Source organism: Odocoileus virginianus, chromosome X (assembly GCF_023699985.2).
Source record: "Odocoileus virginianus isolate 20LAN1187 ecotype Illinois chromosome X, Ovbor_1.2, whole genome shotgun sequence".
Taxonomy (NCBI): Eukaryota; Metazoa; Chordata; class Mammalia; order Artiodactyla; family Cervidae; genus Odocoileus; species Odocoileus virginianus.
The window spans coordinates 7,104,631-7,128,220 of NC_069708.1; the positions used below are offsets into that span (position 1 = coordinate 7,104,631).

A 23,590-nucleotide genomic window follows, 5' to 3' on the forward strand; every position below is an offset into this window, starting at 1 on the left:
TAGATGGACCTTTGTTGGCAAAGTAATGTCTCTGCTTTTTAATCTGCTGTCTAGGTTGAAAAATTACTCAGCTATCAATAGCAGAATCTTGCCATTTGTGACAACATGGATGGATCTAGAGGGTATCATGCTAAGTGAATAAGTTAGACAAAGACAAATACTGTCTGATCTCATATGTGGAATCTAAAACAAAACAAAACAAAAACAGACAAAACATAATGAAAACAGACTCATATAGCCAGAGAACAAATGGGTGGTTGCCAGAAGGGAAGAGAAGGTAAAGGGGTGAAATAGGTGCAGGGGATTAAGAGGTATAAATCTCCAGTTATAAAATAAATAAGCAAGAGGGACATAACATACAGTACAAGGAATATGCTCAATAACATTGTAATAACTTTGTATGGGGGCAGATGGTTACTAGGCTTATCATAATGATCATTTCATAATATGTACAAATGTCAAATTACTAGGTAGTTTATCAGAAACTAATATAATACTGTACATCAGCTACAGTTCAGTTAGAAAAACACAAATGTTTACCAGCTCCCTACTAGATCACCTGGTTCAGGATATGTCAAATAAGAAAGATAGCCTTTGTTCTTAGGGAGTTTAGACTAATGTGAAGGACAATCATTTAACAATTAGTTACATAATTCATGTTTTTGTTTATAATTTTATTAATATAATTAATTTAACAATTAGTTACATAATTCATGCTTTTGTTTATAATTTTATTAATATAATTAGGATAATGCTAATGAAAGAAAAGCCCAAGGGGTTAAGACTGGATAATAAAGAGAGAGTACCTAGTTTGAGGAGATGGTGTCTCTAAGCGCCATTGATTGCCATTAGGCATATAATGGGAAATGAAATTATGAGTCATGTTACACTGCACACACTTTCACATTGGGCATGCAGAGTGAGATACAATGATGGCACCATCAGTAGCTGTAACTCCATCATGAGCCCCCAAATGACTTCCTTGTCAGATTAAAGATGGGGCAATATGCATTGTGATGGAGTAGAACAATATTTCTTTGGGTAGAGTTCTCAAAGCAGACCGATAAATGGCTAATTTACCTACAAATCCATCTTTTGTGTTTGTCTAATTGCACAGCTATGTCACTACCTCTCTGACTGTGGGTAAGTCATTTGATTTCACCAGTCTTCAGGTCCCTCATCTTTAAAACAAAAAAAGAGGACTTCAGAAAGAATGTGAGTTTAGTTGGCATTTCTCATCTTGGATCCTTGCAAGCCCCAGGTTAGCAGGATGGGAAAGCAAATCTGCATTGTCCACCCAGGGTCACCACACCATCATGGAAGTCAGCAAATAGTTTTAGAAATAATGGAGTCCATACCTTTTATGAATGCTTGCCCAAGAGGCATTGATGTTCTCTGTTATCATGTGTACTTTTCGGGTATCATCTGCAGAATAATCCCGGAGAAGTTTCAGTGCCAAGTCATTTGCCACATCTACATTTATCTGCCACTGGCGGAGGTCTTTGGCCAACTGCTATAGATGCACATGGAAAAAGAGAATGAATGTCACTTTTCTCTGAAATCTCTAGTTGGACTTTCTCATAAGTAACTTCTGAATCCTTGGGTCAGAGCATGTCTGCATGACTGCTTTTCACTGACCCTGTGTGGTTTAGTCAATCTTGACAGTATAAGCTAACCCACATTTCATGACAAAAGTTTTCAAATGCAGCATCTTGAGCAATACTCAATATCAGGTATTTCAATTTAGTAGCAACTAATTGGAAACAAACTTGGCTTCATTGTCTTTCTATCATGGGAGAGAACAAACTATAAAAATAAGCTCCCAAATCATTGTTGAATATATGACATATACCAAAATTTGAACAGAAAAAAATAGCACATGTATCCCCCCGCCCCATCATTAACTTGTTGAATTGTTTATGTAATTAGTGCCATCTACTGGCACTCAACTAAAGTTGCATACAGAAAATATTGAGCTTCAAAAAAAAAAAATGCTGTTATTTTCGTTTTGAACTTCTTTAAAGGATCGGCTTATTCATAATACTTACAACTATTCTACTTTAAAATCAGAATAAAAATTTAAATATATAAATTTTTCTAAATCAAATGATCTATGTTTTCTTTTATTACACTTAACAATTGAGTATTATCAAAGCATGTATCACTATTTTATCACTTGAAATATCATATACCAAAGAAAGAAATAAAACAATGATAGGCTCATTTGGATGCATATTAACCCCACATTTCTATTAAACATTGCTTCAAATGCATGGGAGAGGCTTGTAAACATTATAGTATTATTAAATTACTAAGACAGTTATACCAAATCCAACATGGTGGGTTAAATGTACAAAGGAACAGTAACAGGAAATTCAAACAAGAGAAAGAATAAAAGCTATTTTTATAGAAAAAGAAAAAATCAACTTTCCAATAAATGAAAAACATAGAGTATTACAATTTGACACCAATTAAGTTTAAAAAAATAAAATCCAAAGCTGGAAAGACTGTAGCCAAACTAGCACATTCATATACTATTTCTGGGAATGGTATCTATTAGGACAGTTTGGCAATATATATCAAGTGAAATACAAATGCTTATTCCCATTGACTCAATAATCTAATTTTAATATTTTGTCCTAGTAAAATATTTAAAAGAAATGCATTATAGGAATAAAGATCTTCATTAACTAAGATAGTAAAAAATGAGAAATGATTTCAATGTTTAATGAGAGGACATTAAAATAAGACAATACATCAACCCAATGGTCTAATATGCAGTAAATGTGCACAGAAATCCTAAGGACAAAAACAGAACACAATTTCTATCTTCACTGTATTTCTTAAATCTGTAAGTACATTGACATGAACTGGAAGGGGAAAAGAGAAAATTGAAACTAAGTGTTGTTTGTGAAAAGAGTAATTGCTCTTGTTTTAATAAGCATTCTTTTATGTTAATATGATTTATGATGATAAAAATCAAATGCTAGTACTTTCAGCATAGTTTCAGTATATTTGAGTAGACTCCTGTTCCTTGAAACTGTATAGTCAGTATACAATCTGGCATTTCTCAGTTAATTAGAACAGTCTATTCTAGAATCAAACAAAATAATTGCATTTATTGCAAACAGCAAATAGACCCAGATAACTGAACTAGCAGCAACCAACTAAAGCCAGTATCACTGTTTTGCTATAAAAAGAGAGACAATTTTTAAAGGCACAGAGTATATTCACTGTACTACAAAGTAATTAAAATTTAACTTTGTGTAACACCCGCTTCTCCTTATAAACTCCTTTTCCACTTTTATAGCCTCACACTGAACGAAAGCCTTTCTGAGGTAAAACACACACACACCAAAGACTTTGCCTTTCTAGAAATTTCCTATGGTACAAAATTACCTTTTCCCCTTTCCCTCTTCACTTAAGCCACTTTTAATCTACAGTGTTAAAAGTAATGTACACTAAGATATGAAAAACAAATTGGCCCTTATCCAGAAGATGGTATTCAGAGCTTAAAAGATGAGCTTATTATCAATCATCTATTAAATCTCTAAATGGCAGCATAAGAATCTACAAAATTGACACCGATAACTTAGTTAACTTTCTGTAAAGTAATTCCTTTTGAAGAAAAATGCAAATGCTAAAGAAACATCTATTATGAACCAACATCAGAGTACATCTGTAGAGATTTAGCAATGTGTGCATGCTTATTAGTTGCTCAGTCGTGTCTAAGTCTTTGCAATCCTTTGGACTGTAGCCCACCAGGCTCCTCTGTCCATGGGATCTTTCAGGCAGGAATACTGGAGTGGGCTGGCATTTCCTCCTCCCAGAGACTTAGTAATATAAAACACTAATTACAATTTTACTAAGTATAATTAAAATCATTTATTTTATCTAGGAAAGTCAAACTTGGAAGTCAACTCTCACTCATGGGTTGCTACTTGAAAGTTTAGATATAAGAGATATATTCTTTGGTTTGAATCTACATATCATAAAAAATACCAAAAATAGAAGTTGAAAAGTATGCTAGAATTTTCCAGAATCTTGAAGGACATAGCAGGGTAAAATTTAATTAGAGACTTCATAGGAAAAGGTAATAAAACAGTAAGGGTTGACTTCAAACCAGAGTTTTTTGGTATGCTTTAATGCTTGAAAGAGAAGAATACACAGGCCATATATTTTGCTTCAAATTTGTATTCACACTGAAATTTAAATTTTTATACCTAAGGAAATCTTGACTGAACGCTGCCCTTCACCACGTACTGCTCAGGGTTTGCTGTGATGTAGGATTAAAAAGAAAAAAATCCCACTGACCTTGACTCACATTGACAGGGCTTAGGCCCTTATCTAAACTCAAAGGTTCTCAAGGCAGCACCCTTTTCTCCCTTAAAGACAGAACAGACTGGTTTCCCTTCCTCCTAAGGTATTAATATGTTGATCACCTTGGGCTTTAGCCAAGTGTCATTCACAACCTGAACAATGACCTTGACCAGCTTTGCCTACTACTGTGAAATTCAGTCCTGGGACAAAGCCAGACCACGGAAGAAGTGTAAATTCAAAAATACAATGGAATTCACACACATTCTTTTTACTTCTGAATTCCATTTACAATGGTATACTCTACAGGGAATTGTGTGGTGATCATGGTGTATGAAGAAATTTAAACTACTATGAGCACGAGCCTATAAAAAAAGATGACTTTGAAGGCATGTGTGTGTGTGTGTGTGTGTGTGTGTGTGTTTTCTATGAAGAATAGAAAATGCTCAATTCTTATAAGACTGTGTCACCAACCAGGAAAGAAATTTTCATATCCAAACCTCATATGATGCTGCTACAATATGTGCTCTGTATTTACACAGTATTTTAGGCAGAAAAAATGATCATGGATTATGGCACAAGTTGAATTCAAGAATTTTGAGTATACAAATTTTTTAATGTTTACCTTCTCTTTTTTCTTTGTCAGAACTCTTTTTAGGAATATTGACCCAACACGGGAGAAAACAAAGGAGGAAGGGAAAGAGTATTTAAGAGCTTGGGCAACAGAATGAGTCTGCTGGGTTTGAATCCTGACTTGATCATTTACTAATGATGTGACAGATGGGAAAATTAATTACGTTCTCTGTGCCTCAGTTTCCCCTTTATTAAATATGTATATTAACAGTATTTATTACCTTGAAAGATTAATATGAGGATGAACTTGCAAAATCCAGGGAAAACAGAGTGGTGCCTGGTATACCCAAAGCATTAAAAAAGTATTAGCTATAATCATAATCACTACTACTACTAACATTACTGCTACTGCTATTTTTAATGAACCACACTACAGCCACCACAGTGAGCCTCTGTTCAGTGAAAGAAAGGAATCCACTATTTCATAGATATTGTCTACAATGCCGCACCTCTAAAAGACTCCCTTTAATTTCGAAGATAAATGTGAGTATGCAGCATGTGTGTGTGCTCTGTTGTGTCCGACTCTTTGTGACCCCATAGACTGGAAACCACCAGGCTACTCTGTCCATGGAATTTCCTAGGCAAGAATACTGGAGTGGGTTGCCATGCCCTTTTCCAGGAGATCTTCCTGATTCGGGGATTGAACCTACATCTCTTGCATCTCCTGCATTGGCAGGTGATGTTATTTACCACTGACTCACCTGGGAAGCTGTGAGTATGCAGACCTACAATTAAAACTTTCAAGTTGAGTATTGTTTAAGTTTTCTTATCAAATGTGTTTTGGGATGTTCACCCACAAATGAACTTCGGGTTTGTTTTAGATGAACTTGATTTAAAAAGTTTTAATGGCTCTCACTCAAAGGAACATCATGAAAAGCCATGCAGCTTAATGAAAAGGCATCTTCCCAGGAAGTCTGGACTGGCCATTTTCTTGTAGTTTGATCTTAAAGCCTTCAACCTTTTGGGTTCCAGCTTTGTTGTCTGTAAAACAGGATGGGGCTCCTTATACTACTTATGCCTTAGGTGTGTTATGAGCTCAAAATCAAAATCAAATTGCTTGTGTGAAATAAAACTCATATTTTATGGCAAGACAAGACAAATTTAAATATAGAAAATCTTCTCTGCCCTTTGGCTGCCTCTCTTCGGGCACTGCGCCTTGTGTATCTGCACTGTGTATCCACCAAACCCCCTCCATATGCTTCCCCGGTGGCTCAGTGGTAAAGAATTGCCTGCCAATGTGGGAGACGCGGGTTCGATCTCTGGGTCAGGAAGATCCCCTGGAGAAGGGCATGGCAACCCACACCAGTATTCTTGCCTAAAGAATCCCATGAACAGAGGAGCCTGGCAGGCTACAGTCTGCAAAGAGTCAGACACGACTGAATGACTGAGTACACACAATTTAACATCAAGCGTAAATTTCTCTCCAGTGTCAGGGGAAGAGCTGACTTGTGCTGAAGGACAGTTTCCTCCAACTTGACACTCCTCCTCCTATTCCTCCATGTACTCCCTTTTCTGTCTTTTTGGCCTCTTTCCTCTCTGCAAAATCTTCCTGCACAGCTTTCAAACATGAGCCTCTTCCCCATCTTTAACCAGCAACAAAATCTGCTATCATTTTCTTTCCCTTCCCAGTTAAGCTCCTCAAAAGGCGAATACTCACTCACTCATTGCCTCCACTTGATTACATTCCCGCCACTGCACAATTCATCAAAATCAGGCTTCTGCCACTGCCACCTCAGTAAAACTATTCTGAAAGAAGTCACTGTGGCAAATCGGATTACTGACCTCAGTTCTTTACCCCACCTTGTATCCATGCCCTTTGCCGTGTGACTTTGAATTTCCTGCTACAAAAGCCACAACTGACCTTCCCGGCCTTGACAATGAGCTTGGCCATATGACTTGCTTTGCCTAAGCCTAGTGGGATGTCAACAGACATGACACAAGCAGAGCCTGAAAACGTGTTTCTGCATTGGGGCTGGCCCTTCTGCACAGCTGCCATTATCTAACGTGTAGTGGGCTGGCCTGCCCATCACTGGAGAAGGATGAGTGACATGTGATGGAGAGACACTCTACTTAACCTGCCACCTGCGGCAAAGTCACCCAGACAAGCTGCAAACTTAAGAAATACATGCTTATGGTTGTATGCTAATAGCATCGTGAGGTCATCATGCCGCATTTTTGCAAAAATAGTTAACTAATTCAGTCAGCAATGATCAATGTCTGTGGAAAGTTCTAGGTTCCTATTTACTTGATTTCCAGACAGCGACTGGTGCTACTGACTGCTCTGTCCTTCTTGAGGCTCTATCCTTCTTTGACCCTCTCTTTTTGGGTGTCCTCTCTATACCCTTAAGGCTCAAGTTTTCCTTTTTCTGCCTGTCCCTTAAATGTGGCATTCATGAAGATTCTGTCCCTAGCCCAACCTTCTTCTCCTGTAGTGTAGGTTGATCCTCAGCTGGTGAAGGAGGCTGGAGCATACCCACAAAAAAGATATATCACAATGTGCCCTTATATCCAAATCTTCTACCTCCATGGCTATTGCCTTAATTTAAGCCCTCATCACCTCTTACTTGCACTTGGCAATAACCTTTTTATTGGTTCCCTCCTTTTACTTTCAAACCAGACCTTCCATCCTTGGATAGCTGCTCAGGCAGTCTTTTTTGAACACAAATACTAACCACATTACTCCTCTGTTAAACCTTTCAATGGCTCCCTGTTACCTACAAGACAGTTCAAATGTCCCTCCATGGGTATATGACCTCTCCTTCAAATATATGATTCTTACATAAATATCCACTTTCATCTTTCACTACCTCCTTTCCTCTGTCTCCTTTTGTGAGGGGAATACTGACTGAAACTGCTTACCCTGGTCAGGCACCATAGTAACCATTTGCATGAGTCATTTTAGGACAGGAAGTCCTGGTAAGGAACACAGAACAAGCCACCACCAACAGGAAGAATTCAGGAAAGGTAAAAAGGAGAGGCCACATGTCCTACCAATCTCCCAGAATCCTCCTTGTTGGAGTCCATCTTGGCTAAGCAATGGGCATGCCACCAGGAAGAACCCTGAGTCAGAGTGATTGGCCAGAGGCAACCCCCAAACTAATCTCATTACTATAAAACCCAGGACCATGAGTCACGTGGCAGAGCAGCTCTCCTGGGTTCCCTTACCCTCCTGCTCTCTCTGCTCAGGCTCCACTTCCCAATAAAGTCTCTTGCTTTGTCAGCACAGGTGTCTTCTTGGACAATTCATTTCCAAGTGTTAGATAAGAGCCCACTCTTGGGCCCTGGAAGGGACTCCTCTTCCTCCAACACCTTCCTCTTATGCAAAACCTCTAAAAGTTTAAGTGACTTGATGAAGGTGACATAGCTTGTCAGTGAAAGAGACATCACAAAAATGTAGTTTTCTTGGCTTTCAAATTCACAGTTCAATCTACTTAAAGAAGATATGCTTCCACATAAAAGAATTTAAGGAAGATGGGTGGATTTATTATAATTGGATTTTGAAGAATATAAAATAGTCTCCTTGATGATTATAGCATGATTGGAAAATTATTATGTATAATAAAGTAACACCTTGCCAAACAGAGAAAGCAAAAAATACACATTTAGTTTATTAAAAAATCACTAAACAGTTTACTCCTGAGTATGAATTAATGTTCTATACATATTTATTGGGAAAAAGAAATACAATTTCTTTCTTGTTTGTGTGAATTAAAATGACCTATAAAATCTCTTTATGGATATATAATAGAAATGTTAAAATATTTGTAAGGTAGCCATTTCAAAGGTAAAGCCTTTCACCAATTAACTTCAAGACTCATCTATTAAACCTCTGACATTACCAAACAACACTGTTTCAGAAAGTAACAGTCTATACGGGGATACAATTTGAGAAAACAGCCCTCATTTTCCAGTTTACTGGACATGATTCATCTTTTCAACAGCTCTGAGGACTACATACCAAAGTTGCTACTTTTTTGTCCTTCTCACAATGACTACAAGCTGAGAGCAGGCTAGTAAATGTGTTATCGGCCAACCCATTAGAGTTCCATTATTTTCTGTCTTACATGGCTTCATGTAATGAATTTTTATAATTAAACTAATGGCATACAATTTATTTTTCCCCCTCGTTACTTTCAGGCCCCATTTCTCTTCCAGCTTCTTTGGAATCAGTTTTATACAAAAAGAAGGGAGGAGAGCCCTCCAAGTGCTTCATTACCTTAATTTCATTATGACATTTTGGAAAGCATTCTCTTTATCTGTGCTCTTTCTTTAATTTGCTGACTTTATTAAAAGGCTGAAGCAGTGTTGTAATGAACAAATCACCCAGCTACCCCAGGCATTGAAGAGAAGTCTGGTTGAGAGGGTGTGGATTTGGTTGGGTAGAAATGATTCTAGATAGAACACCAGAGGACACATTCCCAGAAAGTAGCATCTCCATGGCTATTTTCAAATCCCATGAGCCTACTGTGGTACACTACATACATTATTGTTCATAAACATTTTGTATTTTTTTTCATACCAGATGATCACATATCTGCATTCCCACTGAACTGTGGATAGTAATAACTGATTTTGTCTACATGCCAGTTTCAGGCAGGCAGTTTAAGAGTAAATGGCTTCATTCATTGTGTTCCTGACTCTTTGATCTTGGAAGTATGTATCAAGATGCTGCTCTCATCAGCAGCAGTCCCTGAGTAAGCTAAGTAGAATGCCCTTGTGAATCTACACTTGACATATAAGATGAATAAAACACAAACTTTGTGTTGTCTCTAGATTTGGGGATAGTTTGTTAGTGTGGCGTAACTTAGCCTATCCTGACTGACATACCTACTCAAGTGTGACCCTAGTGTGTATGAAGTGGTATCTCATTGTGGTTTTCATTTGTATTATCTTTATGACAAAGGATGTTGACCATCACTTTGTGTGCTTATCAGCCATTTGTACATCCTTGAAAAAATGTTTTTAAAATCCTTTGCTGATTTATGATTGAGTCTTTCTTGTTCTTGCTGAGGTTTAAGAGTTCCTTACGTATTCTGCATACGAGTCTTATCAGATAGATGATTTGCAAATATTTTCTCTCATTCATTCTGTGGGTCACCTTTTCACTCTGTTTATAATATTGCTTGCAGCACACAATTTTCAATTTTGATGAAGTCCAATTTATATATTTTTTTCTCTGCACTTTGGCTTTTGGTATCTTTTCAGAGAATACACTGCCTAACTCATTGTGTTCCTTTGTTGTCTTATAAGAGTTGTAATAATTTAGTTCTTATATTTAGCTCTAAGATCCATTTTTAGATTATTTTTTCTGTATGGTCTGAGGTAGGGTCAAACTTCATTATTTTGTATGTGGATAATTCAGTGATGCAAGAATGAAATTTTGAACAAAAAATGCTTTTTCCTTTGAATTGTCTAGGCACTCTTGCCAACAATCAATTGATTATAAATTCAAGGATTTAGTCTGAATATTCAATTTTATTTCATTGATCTATATATCTATCTTGATGTCAGGACCACACCATCTTGATTACTAGCTTTCTAGTAAGCTTTGAAATTAGGAATTGTGCGTCCTCCAACTTTGTGTTTTTTTCAAGGTTACTTTTGCTATTCTTTGTCCTTTGCATTTCAGTATGAATTTTAGGATCTACTTGTTGATTTATATAGGAAAATCAATGAGGATTTTGATAAGAACTACAGAGAGTCTGTAGGTCAATTTGGGGATATGGGTATCTTAACAATATTAAGTTTTTTGATGTGGGAATATGGCATGCTTTTCCATTTACTTAAACTTTAAATTCTTTTAGCATTGTAGTTCTCAACAGAAAAGTCTTCCATTTTTCTTATTCCTAACATTTTGTTGCTATTTATTCAGTAAATGGAATAATTTTGTGAATTTCACTGTTAAGATTATTCACTGCCAGTTTATAGAAAAAGTACTGTTTTTTGTATTTTGATCTAACATCCTTCAAATTTGCTGAATTAATTTACTAGTTTTATACAGCTGTAGTGTATTCCTTAGAACTATCTATATACAAGATCCTGTCATCTGCAAACAGGGATAGTTTTACTTCTTCCTTTCCAATATGGATAATTTTTACCTATTTTTCATGCCTATTTCCCAACCTAAACTTTCAGTACAGTGGTAAATAGAAGTGGTAAAGAAGAAGAACAGAAGAATGCTTTGCTTCACTTGTCTGAGTCTTTGTGACCCCATGGACTGTAGCCCACTAGGCTCCTCTGTCCCTGGGATTCTTCAGGCAAGAATACTGGAGTGGGTTGCCATTTCCCACTCCAGAGGACCTTCCTGACCCAGGGATCGAACCTGTTTCTCTGTTATCTCCTGCATGAGCAGGAGGGTTCTTTACCACTAGCGCCACCTGGGAAGCTTAAGAATACTGGAGTGGATTGCCATTCCATCTTCCAGGGGGTCTTTCTAACCCAGGGATTGAACCCAGGTCTCCTGCCTTGCAAGCAGATTTTTTTTTTTTTTTTACCATCTAAACCACCTGGGAAGAATGAGGGGTCTGGGAAGCTGCAGTGCATAGGGTCACAAAGAGTTGGACACGACTCAAGTGGTGAGAGCAGACGTATTTATCTTTTTCTGATCTCAGAGGAAAACATTCAGTCTGTGAGTCTGTTTCTGTTTTGCATATGTATTCATCTGTATTATTTTTTTAGATTCCATATATAAATAATATTATACACAGTCTTTTCTCTGTATGACTTATTTCACTAAGTATAATATTAGGTCCATTCACATTGCTACAAATGGCAGAATTTCATTCCTTTCCATGACTGATATTTCATTGCATATATGTACCACATCTTCTTTGTCCATTCATCTGTTGATGGGCATTTGGGTTGCTTCCACATCTTGGTAATTGTAATTAGTGCTGCTAGGAATACTGGGGTGCAAGTATCTTTTCAAGTTACTGTTGTCATTTTTTTCCAGATATATACACTGGGATGGAATTTTTAGTTCTGTTTTTAGTTTTAAAGGGACCTCCATACTGTTTTCCATTGCAGATACACCAATTTACATACCCACCAAAAGTGTACAAGAGTTTCCTTTTTCTTCACATCCTTGTCAGCACTGGTTATTTGCAGACCTTTTGATGATAGCCATTCTGACCATGCACGCACGTTCTGACAAGTGTGAGGTGATTTCTCACTGCTGCTTTGATTTGCATTTCTCTAAAAATTAGTGAATTTGCCTTTTCATGTGCCTATTGGCCATTGGAATATTTACTTTGGAAAAATGTCTACTCAGATCTTCTTCCCAATTTTGATTCGGTTGTTTTCTCATATTAAGCTGTATGAGCTGTTTGTATATTCTGAAGACTAATCCCTTGTCAGTAGCATCATTTGCAAATATTTTCTCCCAGTTTGTAGGTTGTCTTTTCATTTTGTTGATGGTTTCCTTTGCTATGCAAAAGCTTTTAAGTTTAATTAGGCCCCATTGTTTATTTCTGCTTTTATTTCTCTCGCCTTAGGAGAGACAGCCAAAAAGTCTTCCTGTGATTTAAGTCAGAAAGTGTTCTGCCTGTAGGAGTTCTATGGTTTCAGTTCTTCCATTTAGACCTTTTATCCATTTTAAGTTTATTTTTGCATATGGTGTGAGGAAATGTTATAATCTCATTCTTTTACATGTAGCTGTCCAGTTTCCCAGGCACCACTTGTTGAAGAGACTGTCTTTTCTCCATTGTATATTCCAGCCTCCTTTGGCATAGATTAACCATAGGTGTGTGGGTTTACTTTTGGTCTCTCTATTATGTCCTATTTATCTACAAGTCTGTTTGTGCCAATACCATGCTGTTTTGATTGCTGTAGTATAAGGTGACACCTCCAGCTTTTTTCTTTTTTTCTAAATATTGCTTTGACAATTTAGAGTCTTTTATGTTTTCACTTGAATTTTAGGATTATTTGTTTTAATTTTGTGAAAACTGTCATGGGTATTTTGATAGGGATTGCATTAAATCTGTAAATTTCTCTAGGTAGTATGGGCATTTTGATGATATTCTTTCAATCCAAAAACACAAAATATCTTTCTCTTTGTTTGCATTATCTTTAGTTTACCTCATCAGAGTATAGGTCTTTCACCTCTTTGGTTAAGTTTATTCCAAGGCATTTTATTCTTTTTGGTGTGATTTTAAACAAGATTGTTTTTAACTTTCTCTTTCTGACAGCTCATTATTAGCCTATAGAAAAGCAACACATTTCTGTATATTAATCTTTTATCCTGCAAATCTGCTGAATTCATTTATTAGTTCTACTAGTTTTTGAGTGGAGACTTTATTTAGGGTTTTCTATATAAAGCATTACTTTATCTGTAAATAGGGATAGTTTTGCTTTTTTCATTTCAATTTGAATGCCTTGTCTTTCTTTTTCTTGTCTGACTGCTATGGCTAGGACTGTCAATACTATGTCAAAGAGAAGTGGTGAGAGTGGGCTTCCTTGTCTTGTTTCTGAATTCAGAGGAAAGGCTTTCAGCTTTTCACTACTGAGTATGATGTTAGCTGTGGGTATGTCATAAATAGCCTTTATTAAATTGAGATATTAATATGTTCCCTCTATGCTCACTTTGTTGAGTTGTTTTTTTTGATGATGAATGGATACTGAATTTCATCTAATGCTTTTTCTGTATCTATTGAGGTGATCATGTGATTTTTACCTTTCTTTTTGTTAATGTGGTATATTGATTTGCAAATATTGAATCATCCTTAATCCAACTTGGTCATGACATATGATCCTTTATATATCAATGGATTTGGTTTGCCAACATTTTGTGGAGGTTTTTGTATTGATACATATCAAAGGTACTGGCCTATAATTTCCATTTTTTTTGTGGTAGTGTCTTTGTCTGGTTTTCACACTAGGGTAATGATGGCCCTGTAGAATGAATTCTGGAATGTTCTATGCTCTTCAATGTTTTTGGAAAAGTTGGAGAAGGATAGGTATTAGTTCTTCTTTATATGTTTGATAGAATTCCTCTGTTAACCGATCTGGTCCTGGACTATTGTTTGCTGGGAGTTTTCTTTTTTTTTTTTAAACTACAAACTGAATTTCACCACAGTGACTAGTCTGTTCAAATTGTTTGATTTTTTTTAATTACTTTTTATTGGGGTATAATTGCTTTACAATGTACACCAAAGCAAATCAACTATATATATACATATATCTCCTCTCTTTTGGATTCCCTTCCCATTTAGGTTATCACAGAGCACTGAGTAGAGTTCTCTGAGCAATAGATTCTCATTGGTTATTTATTCTATACAAAGTATCCATAGTGTCCGCCTATCAATTTTAGTCTCCCAATTTATCCCTGTCTGGTTCTTCTTGATTCAATCTTGGCAGGTTATATAATTTTAGAAAAGTGTCTTTTTTTTCTGGGCCATCCATTTTGTTGGCATGTAAGTATTTGTGGTATTTTCTTAAGAATTTTTTGGTATCTCTCTAGTATTGACTGTTATTTCTCTTCTTTCATTCATCTTGTTTATTGTGTCTTCTCTCTCTTCTTGGTGAGCCTGGCTAAACGTTTATCAATTTTGTTTGTCTTTTCAAAAAAAAATCTCCCAGTTTCATTGATCTTTTCTTTTGCTTGTTTATATTTTATTTCCCCTCATATTATCTTTATTACTCCCTTCCTTCTGCTGACTTTGGTTTTGTTCTTTTTCTAATTCTCTTAGGTGGCTGGTTAGGCTTCTTATTTGAGATTTTTCTTTTTTCTTGAGGAAGGCCTACATCACTATAAACTTTCCTCTTAGAACTTCTTTTGCTGCATCCCATAGATTTTTGGAGTTTCATGTTTTCATTTGTCTTGAGGTATTTTCTGATTTCCCTTTTGATTTCTTCATTGACCCATTGCTTTTTAACTAGCATATTATTTAGTCTCCACATGTTTGCACCTTTCCCATTTTTCTTTCTGTAATTGATTTCTAGTTTTATACTGTTGTGGTCAGAAAACATGCTTTATATAATTTCTATTCTCTTTCTCTGGTAGCTTTAGATTGTTTATTTTTGAGTTTACTGTGTAGTTGGAAGAAAGTGATGGGAATAGGCCAAGTTAAAAAGCCTCACACCCAGCTGTTCTTAGTGAAATTCATTAGATTACATATTGTTGCCAACCTTTGGCTAATTTCCAGAGTTTAGAAAAAGCAATTTTAACAATTTTGCAATTTGCTGCTTGCACGGAGGAGTGGATTTACAGAGTTGCCACATCATATTTTCAAGCATGGAATAAGTTAAACTGTGAAAAGGGACTAAGGCAAAATATGGTGCAATCAGAGCATAATGCCATCCAAGTCTTGGTGAATGCATTAAATATTTATATTCTATAGTAGGACCTGGGAAACTACCCATTATTTTTCTTGTGCTCTATCAGTGATGTAGGAAGCACTCTGTATGCTTTGAGAAGTTTAATAGACTCATATATACTTTGCGAGGAAAAGTACCATTGGGTATTGATTCTTTCTCCTTAATCACATGGAATCTTTAAGGGAGAGCAAAAGGAAATATAGAAAATGCATGAAAAAATGGCAGATCCTAGCAAGAAATTTTCTAATAAAATTTGTCATTACTGTATCAGAAATCCAAGCTTAAAACTACCATTAGGGTCAATTTGCTTGTTTAATGTTATGCTCATATAAATAGTAAATAAAATATGTGAAAGGAGGATTTAGCTTCCATTACTGTATATATATCTTTTTGGTAGATAAAGATACTATCTAATACCACTCATTCTCTCTTATAATGAAAATGGTCAGGCTCTGCATCTATGTTTGAAAAAGAAGTTCTCCCTGGTTAGTTTCTTTCTAGTAAAATAATTTGCAATCCTCAAAAAGCTACCAGATTTACTACATACAAGATCAACTTTTAAAATTATTATTAATTACATGATTACACTCTGTTTCCAGTTCCCAAATCAATGTCTTCAAAACCAGGTATTTTACAGTCTCAGAAATCTGTATTTAATAATTTGATAAATTACTGAGTTTCTCACCTCAGATAGTTTTAAGTATTATATAGCCAAATCAGCTAGGCTCAAACAAGATTTCACTTCACTATTGAATTCATGTACTCTTAGCTCAGCCAGGCACAAAACAGCTAATTCCATCACTTTTGAAAAGCTTTTATGCTGAATTTGACACAAAAGCAATCACAAGACAGACAAAAAAAGGAATTGCTCTTTCAAAAGCTGAAAGGGGGGAAAATAAATGAAAACTCTGAGTCTGGGTAAATCTCTCTTGACACCGGAAAAGAAAGTTTAAAATCATTAAGAAATACTTTTTCCGAAGAATCCACTGCCAAGTTTAGACTAATCTTAACAGCCTGGGAAACAGTTTGTGGAGTAAACTCAGATTGTGCCAAATAAAAGAAAGCCCAAGATGACCACTGGTGGCAGTTTTAGGTGCCAATGGTGTGCCATCTTACTTCTTACAAAAGTTAAATGGCATCATCTCTTCTGCTATAGCCTATTGGCAAATATTTTGATTAAGATGGAAATCCTGCATGATTTCCCCTAATATCTGTCTTTCCATCTCAAAAAAAATTACTAGGTCCATGTAGAAAAGCAAATGAAGCTGTGCAGTTAACAAAATCACCTACTTACTTTATGCTTTGTTTACAAAAAATTCAGCATTATTATAGGAAAGAAAGAAACTAGACATACATTATGGGCATCTCTTAGTGATCTGCTCATTAACTGTTGACTCAGTGGACCATCTACAGTCTATTCTTTTGCCAAATACTCTCCTGTTGCTATCTCTTTCCAACTTGTACATGTTTTCAAGATGTACTTTTCTCAGATGCCATCTCAGATTTGATTTTTACTTTGTGAAGGGGCTGTTATTTCTATGTTTTCTCCACTATTTTGTCTAACAAAGAGCAGAGGTTTTCTAAATTAGAAGGGAAATGGTGAAAGATGGAACTGAATGCAATATTAAAGTTAAAATGATAATTATTAAAAGTTATACAGCAGCATATATATTTATATGATAATACTACCTTTAAGAATTCAAAATTTTATCTATAATATGAAGACAATTAAAAATAGGTAGATAAGAAGCAGAAGAAACTATAGACAAAGGTTAGCAATTATGAATCATTACAATATCAGAATGATGAGTGATTTTTTTCATTAGTTCAGGTATGACGACTGATTTCAGTTTTCAAAGAGTATAACAGGGCCAGTGGTTGGCTTTGAAACCATTTCATTGTGATGAGGAGGGCAGTCATCAGCAATGCTACTCCAGGGGAGGCTGGCTGCTGTCATTACAATTCTACAAGTCTACAGATACAGTCTGATGACTGCCTTATTAGGCTCACCATCTCTATGCTAACCCTAGATACAGAGAGTAAGAAAGAATTCATGGAGCAAGGAGATTCTGGTCAAATTAGCCAGTGTTTATTATGTCTATTTTCACACTTTTTTCCTAAAAGAAAATTGTAAGTGATAAGTCAGCTAATATCACTCAGGAGGGATAACACAGTAGACATAAAGGCAGACCTCCACTTTATCAGGCTCCCTGACTTTTATAAGAATTAAACACTGTAGTTTCATTAAAAATGGAATACAATCTACACTTATCTTTTTAGTTTTTCCACAGTAAAACGGAATATGAAAACTTCTCCCTAGTAGGCTGTTTCACTGCTTTCATTTTCCACCTGTTGGCTCATTGGTAATCTTATTTGTCAGTTCACAACTACAGTTTTCTCTCTTTTGGATCCTTACAGTGTTTTCTTGGTCTGTTTTAGCCACACAGATAATGGGTTAAAGAAGAAATCTGGGAGTTCATTTACAAAAGTAATTGCTGGGCATTCATATTCCAACTCTATTGCTATTAAGAGAATTTACTAGGCTTTCAATTTTCTTATATGTAAACTGGGAACAATAATACTACTTTTCATGACAAGTTTTCAGGAGGATGAACTAATCCAATACATGCAAAGTGATTAGCATAGTTTTTGACAAGTACCAAGTATTTGCTAAATGTCAGTGTTACTTTAGTTTTAGCATACGCCATTTAGGAAATGAACATGAAAATTACAGCTTTAGTCATCTTTATTTGTGTTAGGAACCTACAGTGAAGTTGTAACAATATATATCATTAAATTCCTAAATATCACAAACAAAAACATAAATTTCCAAAGATAATGGCTTAGCCATTTTTAAGGTACAGTTTTAGACTGACTATTCAAAAGAAAATTTTTATCTCAAAAGTTTGATAAGGATAGCAACTACAATATAATCTTGTCTTTGTTTTAGGTGTCCAAAAAACCTTGCTTCTTTTGATAAAAATACTGTTTTGTTTCCTCCTGTCATATTTACTTTTGCAAGTCTTTCTGTCTCTTATTTAAAGCCCTTTGCTCTTTCAGAAGCTATTAAACCTTAATTATTCTTGCCATCACTTTAGGGTTCTTTTATGTTTTAAGAGTATTTCTTAACTGCCAATTTTCAGAGTCTTCTTGCCCTGATCAATTCTATCTTTATACACCTCTCACCTCTCCTTCCCCTCATTTCTAACCCAAGGATCCAGTTCAAACTACTTTTCCATATAATCTCCCCTTATCAATTAACCAATCTGTTCCATTATCTGCTAGATTCATAGAATCCTAAATTTTTGAGAGAATAAAGAATTAGCATTGACATACTGAGTACCTGACAGATAAGACCAGAACCCTCAAGAATAACCACATGGATTCTCTATTTCACATAATCAAATGAGAAATTGGAAAAACTATCCTTAGAAATTCCTAATTCATCTACACTTGTCAAAGGGAGAAAATTTTAGTGGCAACAAATATCTTGTGAAAGAGAATTTTTATTCATCTAGATGATGCCTCCAACAAATGCACTGTTTGTGAAATACTACAAAAGTATGACTTTCTAACATTCTTGTCATAGAAATAAAAATTGTGTCCTCTTAGCTGTTCAGACCCTTTGGAAAACTAGCTATGGCGAGGAGTAGCTAAAAGTTCACCAGTTCGTTATTCCAACTTATTCTTCCTGAAATTAAATTTGGAATAAGTTCTGGTCAATGGGATATGGATGGAAGTCATGTCCACAATTTGGAGGCCTGGCCCTAAAACCCCATGTCTTTACCACATTCTCTCTTATTCTTCTGTGGTGACTTAGGGCAGATATGATTTTAAAATTATAGTTTAATAAAATTAGAAAATCCTGAATCTGCAACTCACCATTTAGGGGAAAGCTCCCAAGAAGAGTTCTTTGACCTCTATCGGACTATAACACAACCAAGGAATTAATCATCACTGTACTCAGCTGTTGAGATTTCAGGGTTTATTTTTCACATAAGTCTAGTATTAAAAACAAGCTGTGTAGCTTGGGGTAGTCCAAACAATGACTAATTCAGAAATGGAAGCCACCCCATCCAAGAAGACTATATAGATTTTTTTCCTCAGTCTATGTTTTCTTTTAATAAATTTACATAAAAAAACATTAAATTTTAATCCATGGTATAATTTTACCCAGTGTATTTAATTTTAAGAACATAGCTTTGATACTAACCTTGGTCTCTGTGATCTTCCTTTGGATTGCATCCATTGTGTAGGGACCCTCCTTCCATGTCTCAAGCTTGGCTCTGGCCTGCCCCACGACCTGCTCGGCCTCTTCCTTAGCTTCCAGCCATTGTGTTGAATCCTTTAACATTTCATTTAACTGCTGCCTCCGGTTCTGAAGGTGTTCCTGTACTTCATCCCACTGACTCTGAATCCTTTCAACTGGAAGAGAAGGAAAAATGAATATGAGGGGGTAAATGCTAGTCTGGAGAAGACACATGAAATTTAACATCCAAATATTATCTCACATTTTATATTACTTATAAAAGAAATTGCTCATGGTGTTACAGCTAGCATGACGGACAGTAGTATTTCTTACTTTTTTTTAAGGCAAACATGAGTTTTTGTTAAGTCAACTTCCTGAAAGTGACCTAGAACATCAATAATATAAGTGAAAAATTTAACTCTGTTCATCTCTGGAGCAAAATATGAATAACCTTTTTGCAAGTTCCTACAACAGAATGTCCAAATCCCCCACCCTTATCACTTCAGTGCCCAGCAGCCTTACTTCCAATACCATCACTGACATTTGGTTGCTTGCAGGCTTTGTGTCGGCCCCAAGAGTATGCTTTGCTATCCCCTCTCCACTCTCTCACCACCCTGCCTCCCAGAAGCAGCCTCTCATCAATGGCTGATGGTAGGCCCTGGGGTATGAACATGATAGCACCCTTGATGCTAGGGAAGATAACTCTGGGATATGTGTTTTATAGAGGTTCCAGAGCTTTCCCAGTGGGATAAAGCTCTAGTGGGTCATCGTGGTAACCTGCTTGATTATGCATCATCCTTAATTGGCTGTCTTGCCTTACCTATCTCACTTCCTCACTCCCCTATTGATATTTCTCTCAACTCCCAAGTAAACCACTTGGTCTCAAAATTTTTTTCCTGAATATTTAGAAACTTCTTGTAACAATATTTTAGAATTCACGCCAGTTATATTCTACAAGTAGGACAGACTTACACTGAGGCTATTTTTTTATATCCTTGTGAGTCAAAGATAGCAATTCCCTATAGATTCCACTCTGGAATATTTTAGAATATTCAAAATAAACATGACAAGATTGTTTTTTTCTTTTCTTTGAGGGTCATGCAATCTTTTCTTTAAGCTGATTTCATAAAATGGAAATAATGCCATAGAAAACAAGTAATAAAATCACTATTTTATTCCTTAAGCAGGAAACATGGCATTCTAGAATTTTCCCTAAGCCTCGCAAAACACCATATATAATTGGTTACTAATTTCTCTCATACAGAACTCCTTCCTTGTTTTCACACATTGCCAATGCAAAACTCTATCATTTTCTGCCTACGTGTTTGCAATAGACTACATAGTCTCTTTGCCTCAAGTCTATTTTCCAATGTAACTTGCACATTGTAGACCCAGTAATAAGCAAGATCAATCTAATCACCCCACTCCCTCACTTAAACCCTTCAATGTCCCCACACTGTCCTGTGGAATATCTCATCTTGATATACATGTTCCTCTGTGATCTGGCCTGGATAATCTGAACGATTTATTTACAAAGGAACGAATTATAGCACAATCAGGGTGTAGGAAAATCACCAGAGATAATATAAGAAACTGGGTCTTGCAGCAGTGGAGATGTTACCACATCTAGTCCCAAGACATCAGGGGAGGGAGAAGTGGCCAGAAGCTGAGAATCATAAGAAGAAAGCACCTTGAGAAGAGCAGTGACCTTTTGTCAAGGGACATAGCCTGAAGCAACTTCATGGGTGGGGAACTAGGAGAATAAATATCCTGCCTCTCTGCCCTCTCTCTTCTATTTACTCTCCCACTCCCCAGTGGCTAAATCAATTGGAAGCCAGAGGACATGGGAGACCACTGATGACACACATTAGCCTCCCAGAGTGGAGAATGAGGAAGAGATGGGCAACGGACAAATAAAATATATATAGCACAGTATTGTGCTTCTTATTTCATGGCATAAGCTTAGTTCTTAATTAAATCTGTTGTTGCCTCTCTTAAATTATTCGAAGTTATGAGTTAAAGAAGTACTTGAGATATTTTATAAATAGCCATCAGGGCTAAATAGACCCCACAAGACTAGTGCCTGTGGCATGAATGAAAGAATCTGGTGCCTGGAATAGGTAAAACTGAGTAAGTGACACTCGTGATAGATACTGTTTTATTGAGTTCATTTTGGTTTGGGTGTTTGCTCTGCATTCCAAATCCACTCAGCATATTATATTTCAACTTTGCTTAACATGTCACCCTCTGTTTAAATGTCAGTACCTCTTTGTAATCTATGAAAACCATTTTTTTGTTTGTTTGTTTGTTGCACTGCTGTTGTTCTTCCACTGGATAGTATAGCACTTATTATAGTTGAGATTTACAGTTATTAACTAGTCTGTTTAATCTTCAGTTTACAAATTTACTAGTGCAAATGCTATTATAAAAAACCAATTTAAAATATAAGCAAACGTCTCTTTAAGTGTTCTGGAATTTATTATCAATCATAGAAACAATTGATAACCTGACTGCAAACCATTTTCCAACTTATCATAGCAGGCTATTTTGCTCTGCATAGCTGGCACTTCTTTATTTTCCTTGGCCTATTGTTATATGCATATTACATGTATTTGAAAATAATAAAATTGACTTTCCTCTAAAAGCCTATGATTACAATTTGCCTTAATTAGCCTTAATTGGTAACATTTTACTATGCTATTAAAATGTTTAGAATGCCTAGTATTTTTTGACAAAAACATGGTAAGCCATTTGCATTTATGCCAGTGAATATTTTATGCATCTTATATTCATTTCAACAGGATAGACATAATTTATATTTTTAAAAGGCCATCACTTTATATGAGAAAGAAGGAAAGCAGTTTCTCCGATCATATGGGTAGATATTTCTTAATTGTGGAAAAAGAAGGAAGTGTCTATAGTCTATAGCATCATTTTAGACAAACATACCATTTGAATGCCTGTTCAAATCACACCAATGAAGGTTTTCATCCCCAAGGGTCACGTGTGTATAAATTAGTAACAGAAAATGGTTTACTGGGTACACACCCACTAAAGACATGCTTTCTCATCTCTGACCTTCAATTGTGCATGATCATGAGATAATACTTAAAGAAACAGATTTATAGGTTACTCAACAATCCATCTACCCCTCTGCACTGGGGAAACAATGGAGTCTAAGATTCCCTGGCTGTTGGTTGATTGGTGCCTGTTGAATGGAGGTGTTATTTATTATCTCTTCAAGGAATAAAGGGGCTTCCCTGGTGGTCCAGTGGTAAAGAATCGAATCTGCCCATAATGCAGGAGACCAGGGTTTGATCCCTTGATCAGGAAGATTCCCCTGGAGAAGGGAATGGCTACCCACTCCAGCATTCTTACCTGAGAATTCCACGGACAGAGGAGCCTGGTGGGCTCCAGTCCATGGGGTTGCAAAGAGAAATGGCTGAGTGACAACGCTTTCACTTTCACAAGGAATACAGATCAACAGTTCTAAGGAAAAGGCAATGAGTTCAGTCTTAGACTGATCCAGTGGAAAGTTCTGAGGATCTTCCATATAGGACTATCATTTCAGTCAGTTGGACTGAAGATGCTACAGCATAGCTGAATATTTTGGAAGACAGAGAAATCCAGGATTAGAGATCACTAGAGAAAAGTAAAAATTGAAGCCATCAATATGAACACATTCTCATTGGTATGGTGTATAGATTGAGCAAAACAGAGGGTTAAAGATGGAGTCCTGGAAAATACAACACAAAGACAGGATACAGCATAAGTAGTCAATCAGATGGATGAATGGATGAAACGTGGATAAGAGAAAATTTCAAAAACACAAGTGTGGTTAACACTTTTATATACCACAGACATCACAGGAGCTAATACAAATCATAATAAAACATTATTTGAATACCCTCTCTGCTTAAAGTACTGTGTTAAGCTCTTTACATGTATTAACTCATTTAACCACCATGATAATCTTATGAGGTAGGTATCATTGTTTGTGTTACTGTTGCTGTTCTCATTTAACCAATGAAGAAATAGGGGCTATGTTAAAGAACTGGCCTAAGGTCATAGATAGTG

General features: G+C 36.1%; 1 protein-coding gene across 7 annotated transcripts in view; it reads right to left on the reverse strand.

Annotated features, from left to right (window-relative positions):
• Positions 1–23,590, reverse strand: part of DMD (dystrophin) — a 2,261,655-nt gene that overhangs the window by 556,327 nt on the left and 1,681,738 nt on the right. For all 7 annotated transcript variants that reach the window (XM_070462101.1, XM_070462106.1, XM_070462102.1 and 4 more), the window contains 2 exons: positions 19,478–19,689; positions 1,359–1,513 (listed from right to left, as the gene is read on the reverse strand). In XM_070462101.1, the coding sequence (XP_070318202.1) occupies positions 1,359–1,513; positions 19,478–19,689 (367 nt within the window). The remainder of the gene's footprint in view (positions 1–1,358; positions 1,514–19,477; positions 19,690–23,590) is intronic.